The sequence below is a fragment of the Eublepharis macularius genome, chromosome 6, assembly GCF_028583425.1.
Source record: "Eublepharis macularius isolate TG4126 chromosome 6, MPM_Emac_v1.0, whole genome shotgun sequence".
In the NCBI taxonomy this organism is placed as follows: Eukaryota; Metazoa; Chordata; class Lepidosauria; order Squamata; family Eublepharidae; genus Eublepharis; species Eublepharis macularius.
In genome coordinates, this window is record NC_072795.1 from 11,473,392 (window position 1) to 11,483,308 (window position 9,917).

A 9,917-nucleotide genomic window follows, 5' to 3' on the forward strand; every position below is an offset into this window, starting at 1 on the left:
TCTACAAAAGGTTGGGGGTGGGTGACTTAGATGGTAATGTCAAATGGTTAACTACAGCCTGCTTTCGCCCCACTCCCCACTGAGCTTGTGTCCTGGACTTCTGACTCAAAGTTCAGACCAAGTAGCACCCCCACCCCCATTTCGACTCAGACACCCCCTCCTGCCCCAGCTGCTATATAGTGCTAGGGAGATTCTCGCACAGATCCCCAAATCTCTCAGCTAATCGGACTGCCTTGCACTGAGTGTGCCAAATTTCAGGACGCTGTCGTATCAGGATGTCCCCAACAATGTTTATGACTCCCCGCAAGAGTGAGTGAGTCAGTCAGCGAGTGAGTCAGTGAAGCTCAGCCAGGCACACACACACACAGTTACAACATGACTACAAAAATAAAGGGTAGTCACATCAACGCTGGGAGGGGGTACATCCCCAAACAACAGTACTTGCTCTTCTCTAATTAGGACCAAGCAAAATACTCCAAATTAGAGGATCCGCAGACTGGCTCGCTGATTTGTGATCTCCCCCAGCCCCCTTGGTTTTTAACAAGGCAGTATCGCCCAAGCCATCTGTCTGCCGGAATTGTCACAAGCAGCCTCTTCTCCTCCTGCCTGTCTTTTAGCCTAATGAAAGGATTTTCCTTTTGTTTCGCAGTGATTGATACAAGGATATGAAACCCGTCACCTCCACTCGGCCCGTGGCAGACCAACCCTGTCCCTCTTGCGTCGCCTGCTGGAGGCAGCCAGGATTGGCTTAGAAGCCAACCCCTTGTTAGCGCTTTCCTTCTCTCAAGGCTGTGGAAATCATAAATCCGTCCCCACGACCATTTTCGCAAAGCCAGTCTGTTACGGTTGGAGCCTCCCTGGTGGAGAAGTAATAATCGCCTATTATGATGAAAAATGAGGCGGACAAGGACTTCGCACGTGTCCTAACAGTGGCGTGTTTTATTTTGCATATAACGTTGCAAAGGCACATTAAAACTTGGGTGAAAATTACAAGTGAAATGGTTCAGTACGAGGTGTAAAGCTGCACTTGGGTACTTATCGACTCGAGAGGCTGCCTCCGCTTGACCCAGGAGCGCCTTCCTTGGTGTGCTGCTCAAACTTTCCGAACTCTACTCAAGCGCTAACGCGTCTAACCTCTCAGTCCAGCCCCCGAATCCTCTGCCCTAGAGGGGAAACAGACAGAGACCCCCGCACACTATTGTGTGCATACACCTCACTGCTGCAAGCAACGATCTGTATAATCTCACCTTGGCACTGGAAAAGGATCTCCCTGGCCCGCTCCTAAAGACAGGCGCTGGAGAAATTAGCAGAAAAACAGAGCTGACCCTCCCTATCCCATCAGGATGATAGGAGAGGGAGGGGAGCAAGCCACTTTCTCCACCACAAGCCCACTCCGAGCATTGAATTCACAAAGGTCCTACCTTGCAAGGAGAACGCAATCCCCCCCCCACTCCTGCAAGCCCTGATCCGTCCTTGGCCTTCCCCCCCCCCCTATTTTCTATCTGTCTCTCTTACAGAAGACGCCCCCTTCATTCCAGGCTAAGCAGCTTTGGAAAGAAAACCACAACTTCTGCAAAGGGGAATCAGTTCTGGTTGGCACATTGGCTTTGCTTCTTTTCCTCGGGGTGTATATGCACACACCCACTCAAGTGGGCAAGGACTGCTGAGTCAATGCTGCACTGGCTCGTTCCCCCTCCGCCCATCGCCAGCTGGGCGGCAGCAAGCTCCCACCCACCCACCTGTCAGCTGAATCACAGATGCTTGAAACCAGTCTCCAGCCCCCACCTCCAGTGAATTCAGCAGAAGCAATGGCCTCCAACTGCGCTTACTACCACCCCCACCCCACCCCGCTAATTTCTGCTTCCCTTCAGGCCCGCAAGGGGGATCGTGGCCCAGGAATTATTTCAGGCACGTGGATGCTTCTTGCCAGGGAAATTTAAAAGGCAGGCAGGCTCTGGGGCAGAGGCTACAGGGGCGGGGATCCTCTGTTCTCTGTAACACTATAGCTAAAAGGGGTGGGGTGGGGCAACGGCAGACACCTCGTTTCTGCAGCAAGCCAAGAGACAAATGGCCCCCCAGCCCCAGAAGCTGCAACAGGAAGTGGGCAGGAGCAGCAACTGAAATGGCATTTCCAAGCCCCATTTAGACGCTATGCTGCATGGGAAGGGGGCGGGGGGGTTGCGCCTACTGCTGGACTTGCTTTCCTGCCACTCTGGCTCTCCTCCGCCAGCTTCGTGGTGAAGTTGGATCTCTTGGTCAGATGACTCCCAGCCTGTGAGCATGGAAGGTGACTGGCCAATTCTTCCTAACAATGCGTGGGAGAGGGAGTATCACCAGAGGAGCAGCCCCAGTGGAGAGGGACCCCCCCCGGGTCCCTCCCCAAGTGGGGCACCGTACGAGCGGGGAAGGCTGGCTCTTCCATTAGCAGCACATACCCGATCAAGAGCTGCTCTCAGCCTGCAGGGGTCACGTCGCAGCTCAGAGTCTGCAGGCGGGGCACCCACCGTCTGTGTGGCAGCTCTTCAGGGCCCCTGCCTTGAGTTTTTGTAGGGGGGGGCACATTGGACATCGCTTCTTCCTGCCAGCAATCTCCTGTCTGAAGATAAAGAACACCCTTCCCGATTTCCCCACTTGCTCTGCCTTCCTTTCAGGATCCATTATGGTGAGGTTTCCATTAAAGAGACAGATGTGCTTTGACAGGCTAGTCAATTCATCAATAGGACTTGATGCCGTGTTTCCTGTGTGTAACTCAGCTCTGCATTACGGAGCGCTCAGCTCATCCCACACACACACACCAGTCCAACATACCAGGCAGGCAAGGGTAAGAAAAGTCAAGGAAGGCTCTATCTTGCCTAGGAAACACTTGATTATGCCAACCATCTTTAGGGCGAGGGGTGAAGTGGGAGACCATTCCTTGGCAGCCTGCCAAACGCCAGCCGTGCCCCTGGGCTCATTCCCCCAAGACTTCATTGGTTGACCATCTCAAAAAGAAGGGAAAAGTGTACTGGGCCTGTTGGGTACCAGCAAAATACCTGCCAGCAGATCTCAGAATTAATGAGAGCAGATGGCTTAGTGATGGGCTGGCTCCAAAGAGAAGCAGTTGACCTGAGCTTACCTCAAGAGCTGTGAGGATAGGACTGAACTCATGAGAGATTCAAGCTGGGAGGCAAAAACTGGCACATGTTGCCTAGAGGTGCCCACAAGAACACACGGGCTTCATGTGAATCCCCCGGTGTCCTGCTCTCATGCTGGCTGCTCTGGAAGGGCGATCTCAACACCCCAGCTGTTCAGCTGCCTGTAGCAGGGGCTACACTAAAAGCGTCTTAGCCTGTCACCTGAGCAGCTCCCCAGCTGTAGTGGAATAGCTGCCGTATCACAGCTTGAAATAAAAGGAGGGAGGGGTTTACAAAAATAAAACTCAACTCTAGTATCTGGGACAAGATGCAAAGAAACAGCTTCCCCTGCTAGTAGAGGGGTCTTTCCTTGGAGTTGGGAGCCCTGCCGGGGAGGCAAGAACTATCAACCCAGCTCCAAGAGGCTGGCTCAGAACAGAACTTTGTCCACAGTCCATGAGGTCACGTGACGAGGAAATTCAAGTACCGCATAAAGATCTTCACTCCCTAAAGTCTTTGAGCTCCCTCTGAATGCTGCCCGAGTTTCCTTTTCTAGGCCTGCAGGGGGATTTGAGCAGTTCCGGGGCTCTCTTTGTCTTAGCAAAAAGTGAAATAAATATTTAAGTCCACATATCTTGCAGCTCCTCATTGCTGCTGGCTTCGAGGTCGTGCAGGGAACGGGAGGAGCTTTATTGCAACTTCAGCCCCGGACACACCGCCCAAGGATAAGAAAAGGGGGAGATGGCACGTACCCTGGTCTGCAGGCCTGCCCAGATCACCCCCTGCAGTGCCTAGAGGGCACTCGGATGCTGTCCCATCAGACCTGATAGAGGGGGACCACGCGGTCTATGGGGCTCCTGCAGATGGGGCAGGTGCGGCTGGGCAAGGCCTGGAAGCAACGGAAGCAGCAGCAGACGTGGCCGCAGGGCAGCAGGACGCACTGCCGGGGATTGGTCAGGCAGATGACACAGGTGCCCGCGGGCAGCTCTTCGTCCGGCTCCAGGGCCAGCCTCTTGTGCAGCTGGAGCTCTTCGAACTCTCGCCGCTGCTCTTCCTTCTCCTGCTTCAGCTGGTGGTTTCGGTACGCTCGGCAGAGGGCGTGTAGGAGGGTGGCAACCGCTGCCAGGCCACATAGCAACGTAGCCCACTTCCAGAAACTGCTGGCGGATTCCAGTTCGGCCAGTAGCGTCTGCCAGTCACCCAGGCGCAGAAAGTAGCCGGCACCGTCAGTCGGGGGCTGCAGGTGGAGGGAGCCATCCGGGTGCAGAACCAACTCCCCAATGCCGGTGAGGCTGCTCCCAACCAAGAGCATCTCTTCGGTCTCCAGGAAGCCTTTTGGCTTCTCCCCGCTTAGGTAGTGGCCGAGCAGGTCCTTGAAGCCATGGGCCGTCTGCTGGAAGCGCTCGTACACCGTCTCCAAGGGCAGTTCGACAGCACGGAGGGGAGACTCTACACTCACCTGCACCGCCCCCTTGCCACTGGGCGATGCCAGGGCGAAGGGAGCCGTGTTCACCTGCTCCAGCACCACCCGTTCGCTGTCTGTCCTGCAACAAGACCGGGACGTCAGGCGCAAGAAGGCGCATCAGGGCAGCTGCCAAAGCTGCGTAAGAGCCTCGAACCAGACCTGAGCTTTGCTCCATGCTACTGATAAGCCTGCCCCATCTTAACTTAAGAGCCCTTCTTTTTAGACTGCCCCAGAGCAGATGACTGTCTACAGATACTATCAGGTGTGGGTGGCCGTGTTAAGTCTGTAGTAGCAGAACCAAATTCGAATCCAGCAGCACCTTAAAGACCAACAACATTAACTAGGGTATATGTTTCGTGAGCCAAAGCTCCATTTGTTAGATCCAATAGAGTCGTACTTACACCAGGACTATTTTAATGATTGTTTTAAGATTATTATTGATTTTACAGTTTTATGATTAACTTACTGTATTTTATTAATGTTGTGAGCCGCCCTGTGCCCATTTGTGGGCAGGGCGGGGTATAAATCAAATCAAATAATAATAAACTTACAGTCCACCTTTCTCACTGAGATTTAAGGCAGATTACAGTGTGAATCAGTACAGTCAACATCAGACGCTTCGATAAACATGTACTAGGTATCTGCATGCAAATCTGCAAAGATTTTAAAACCAGCAGAGACCCAATACAGAGCTGAAGACGTGATGAAATAGAGCATAAGTAATTCCACGGCTGATATATTAAACAACACAGGAATTACGCAGCAGGATCATACTTAATAGCAATGTGAAGTCTATGGTCCCGCAATGTTTACAGCAATGGTAGTAAAGTCTGTGGTCCCCCCTTATCCCTTTATGGATGGGTTCCCTATCCCCTCTTCTTTAGCACTTAGGGCTTCCAGCGTTGTCTCCACATGCAACATCAGCCAGGCTTACGGGAAGCCCCAAAGTGCATGTCAGCATCGTGCCCACCATTCCCCTTTGCCACCTCGGAGCATCTCCTGTTCTAAGAATCAGGAACTTTTTTTAAAAAAAGAAGTTTTCAAATCAAGTCTCTAGTCCTTAAGGATAGGCTTGAAAGCCATGCAGGCTGGAGAAAGAACAGGCAGCACACACAGAATTCCCAGGCATCGGTGGGTACAGTTTCAGTGCCTGCCAGCTACTTTGCCCCACTGTATGCCTAGCAAAAGCAGAACTGCAAGTCAGTAGAGGTAGATCTGATGGGTTGGTATTATATGCAGAATTCAGCATTTCTCAGCTCAGAATCTAAGCTACCTTGGCATGGACATTTTTCAGAGAGGGGCTGTGGCTGTGTACTAAAGCATCCCCATTTGCGTGCAGAAGGTTCCAAGTTCAATTCCCCGGCATCCCCAATTTCCATGATCAGGTAGCAGGTGATGTGAAAGACCTCTACAAGAGAACTTCGGGAGCCGCTGGCAGGCAGATTAGACAAGGCTGGCCTTGCTAGATCAGTCATGCCCAGCATGGCACCCGTGGGCAACAAGACACCTGCTGATGGGTGTCCTGGTGCCATCTGCTTCTTTCCCAAAGCAGAGGGCCAATCCTGGCTTTCCTCCACCGCGGTGAAGCAGGAAACAACCGACTTCGAAAGAAGATCATGCTTAGCTTGCAACTTACCAGCATTTTGTGACTGGCCCCATCCCACCACCCCCGGCCCCCTCCGAGTGCTGCTCACCAGTTCCGAGCCAAGCTGTTCCAGATCAGCCGATGCTCCTTCAGCACCAATCTCTCAATCACTCCCTGCAGTTCCTTGTGGTAGGGGCTGGTTAGAGCCGCTTCAGCCGGTTGGACTATTCCTAAATGGAGACAGAAGGGGCCCTTTTTCTAGAGGCTGGAAGAGGAAATGGAAGTGCAGGCTCTGCCAGGGACCCTTTCCTCTCCCCAGGGACCTCAGTCCAAAGATGGGGTAGTGGGGAGGGGCTGTGGCTCAGCGGAAGAGCCTCGGATTTGCATGCAGAAGGTCTCAGGTTCAATGCCCAGCACCTCCAGTTAAAAACACCAGCCAGTGGGCGAAGTGAAAGACCTCTGCCTCTGTGGAGAGCTACTGCCAGTCTAAGTGAATACTGACCTCGATGGGCCACTGATCTGATTCGCTACAAAGCAGCTTTGTGCACATGTGCGAATGCAAAACGTAGCAAGCTAAAGTCGTGGGGAGTTTGCATTACAAACCATATTCCTTGCATCATGGCACCCTCGGATGGCACTTTGGGCTAGATCGGGGGCATTGAAGAGTATAAGCCAATGTGGTGTAGTGGTTAGAGTGTCAGACTAGGATCTGGGAGATCCAGGTTCGAATCTCCACTCTGTCATGGAAGCTCACTGAGAGACCTTGGGCCGACCACGTACTCTTAGCCTAACCTTCTGCACAGTGTTTCTTCAAGGGTAAAATGGGGAGTAGGAGAATGATGCAGGCTGCTTTGGGGAGAGAGGTATAAATGAGGTAAATAAATAAATAGGAAATGCAGAAGTTGAATCCTGCCTTGGAGGGTTACAAATCAGAGAAGAGAACTCAAGAAGCCGTCCTCTAACAACCCACAGCTTGGATCAGAGAAAGAAATTAAATTTATCTATGAATTTAGAACCGAGGGCATGTACTGGATTTTTTTATCTCAACCAAGTTTTCAAACTATTAGTATTGCACGGGATTGTAAATTCTCGGTGAAATTTCATTTATACTGGGATTCTTTTATGGGGTACGTAGAAAAGAAGCTGCTTCTGAACAATTCTGCAGAAGGCCTGCCTTCACTTCAGAACCTGAGATTTCATCTTCTGCGTGCAGGGAAAACAAGAGATGGCCCTGATTCCAAAGTGGGTTGTGTCTGTATGACTTCGCACACTCCAAACAAGGGCTTATATTTCCCTGCAGAAACCTGCCACACCCCTCTCTTCCCGTTCTTCCGCTCTGCCTGCTCACCTGGAGGTGATGGCTGCTCGCCACAGGTAACCAGACAACTGTCTTTTTAATATACCTCCTATAAATTCCAATACCAGATTTTGGAGTTTTCTGCTTGCATAATTTGAACAGAAGAACTGAATTCAGAGCCCCCCTGGCTTTGAATCCCCAGCGAAGGTTACAGGAAGGGGGGAGGAGTTAGGGTCTTCCCCGTCCCCTCTTTAAACAGCCCCGCCAGCCTTTTTACCTTCAACGGCAACATAGCGCAGGCAGCCACTACCCGTCTCAGAGAGGATGCTGGGGAGATCGTCGCCGACCTGAAACTTTGGAGCCTCCTGCGTGAGAAAAAAGCATGCGCATGGAAGAGTTAGGTTGGGAGCTGAAGAGAATTGTGAAGTCTGTACATCAGGCATGCCTAGAGCCACAATTTCACCAGGCAGCCATAAGCAAGCCACCGTCTCATGAAAACGCAAGAGATGTCGGATCAGACCAGGATCCATTAAGGCTACCATCCTACGCCCAACAACGGCCATCAAGTTACCCTAGCCAGGCATGAAGGAGAACTTTGCTCCCCTATAACGAATCTCATAAGCCAATTATGCGTTGTGCTAAGCCATATATTCTTTGGCCTGTCCTGAATTTACTGTCCATCAATTCCACTGACTGAGTCAAGACTGGGGAGGAAATTTTGTCCTCTGCTGAGTCACTTAACCTTAAGCCCTCCACCTAAAATAGGGGAGTACAACTAGCCTACATTGCAGGATTTATTGCAAGGAGTTTTATATAAATGCTATTTTCCGTTCTCCAGAAGGGGGCGAGAGAGACAAACTTCCAGAAGGGCGTACCTGGATCCTGGCGGCCACCTTGGCCTTCCTTCTGTGCAGGTAGTAGAACAGGCCCGAGAAGGCCAGGCTGGAGGCGAAACACACCAGCTCTCCTGGGGTGATGGGCCAAGCATCCATTGGCGCTTCTTCTCTGCCCCTGCAAGAAAAGCACTGGGCTACACAGGAATGATAAGGCCCGTACCATCCCCTTGGTGGTGACCATTCTGATGGTGGGCATTAGGAAACGGGTACCGTCAGAAGAGGATTCATGCAGGAAGGAACAAAAGACGACTGCACCGGACAAGAGGCTGCCAGATGCTTCCGTTAAGGGAGCAGAAGGATGCTGACTTAGGGGTTGCCAACTTCCTGGTGGGATATTGAGACCGAGGCAAACCCAAGACAACCAGAAATGCAACCCAAACACTTGGGGAACAGAAATTATGACACAATCAATGGTTATTTCAAAAAACAGAGGAATCTATTAAAGTGCTCAGTGCACAAATTGTATCACTTTAAACAACGCATTGTTGCATACAAAGACCTGAAAGTCTCAACAATTTCTGTATATGAGAATTTCTGTATATGATGGTGTTTATTTTTCATGATGGGAGTTTTGTCGGCCCCTAAGGAAGTGGAAGTTCTGTGAAACAAGCTGAATCATCAAGCCGGCAGCTTGCAGGGTCAGGGGGCTCTGCGGAGCTCCTTGTTTGTCCTTGGAATCCATCTACAAAGGAAATTTGCTTTCCACACTTTCTACAAGTCTATGGACTTGCCTTTGAAACAGACATCTCCGTTTTCTCATTGACTTTGGCTGACATCCCTTGGGCAAAGGAACAGTTCTTTGTAACGGAGTCTCCGGAGCTTATTTACAAGAAAAATTCATTACGAGACTGTTTAAATCACCTCTGTGGGACTCTCTTAAAGGGACACGGTCCATGACTGATCACCCCCTTCGTTTTGTTGGGACTTTCAGGTCTTCGTATGCAATAATGCGTTGTTTAAAGTGATACAATTTGTGCACTGAGCACTTTAATAGATTCCTCTATTTTTTTGAAATAACCATCGATTGCGTAATAATTTCTATTTCCCAAGTGTTTTGGTTGAAATTCCTGGTGGGGGCGGGAGATCTCCTGGAATTACAACTGATCTCAAGATGACAGAGGCCGATTCCCCTGGAGAAAACAGCAGCTCTGGAGGGTAGAGTCTATGACTTTATACCCCTCTGAGGTTCTTCCACTCCACAAACTCCTTCCTTCCCAGGCTCCACCTCCCAAACTTCCAGGAATCTCCAAGGCTGGAGTTGGCAACCCCAGATGCAGCGCTGGTAGCTTAACAACGCTATAGCTCCGTCTCCCTCGCAAGGGAAAGAGAAGCGTCGCAATCGCAGCCCCTGCCCCCCCCCAACAGCCCGCTCCCTGCAAGACAAAGCGACAGCACTCTGCATATGCCCAGAGGCACTGTCGCTGTATCCCTCCCAAGGATTCAGGGTCGAGGTCAGGTTGATTGCGCCCCGTAGAAACTCACCTGCCGGCAGGAATCGCGGCACCGTCTCCTCCCCGGCCGCCTTTCGGACCCTTAATTGCCAAGCGCCCCCGAATCCGAG

At 51.4% G+C, this 9,917-nt stretch overlaps 1 protein-coding gene across 1 annotated transcript; it reads right to left on the reverse strand.

The window, feature by feature from the left end:
* Positions 1-919: 919 nt before the first annotated feature.
* On the reverse strand, positions 920-9,917 carry LOC129332866 (mitochondrial ubiquitin ligase activator of nfkb 1-A-like). Its single transcript, XM_054984163.1, has 5 exons — positions 9,839-9,917; positions 8,336-8,471; positions 7,738-7,825; positions 6,273-6,393; positions 920-4,657 (listed from the first exon to the last, which is right to left on the reverse strand). Exons 2-5 carry the CDS (start codon positions 8,450-8,452, stop codon positions 3,931-3,933), a joined length of 1,053 nt encoding a protein of 350 aa, XP_054840138.1. The 5' UTR covers positions 8,453-8,471; positions 9,839-9,917; the 3' UTR covers positions 920-3,930.

Bases quoted from the DNA above. Each gene is read 5' to 3' on its own strand.
- LOC129332866 (XM_054984163.1), bottom strand. From the start codon at position 8,452: ATGGATGCTTGGCCCATCACCCCAGGAGAGCTGGTGTGTTTCGCCTCC. The intron at 6,394-7,737 runs GTAAAAAGGCTG...GTCTCCATTTAG, and splicing joins GCGCTATGTTGCCGTTGAAG to GAATAGTCCAACCGGCTGAA. The intron at 4,658-6,272 runs GTGAGCAGCACT...GTCTTGTTGCAG, and splicing joins AACAGCTTGGCTCGGAACTG to GACAGACAGCGAACGGGTGG.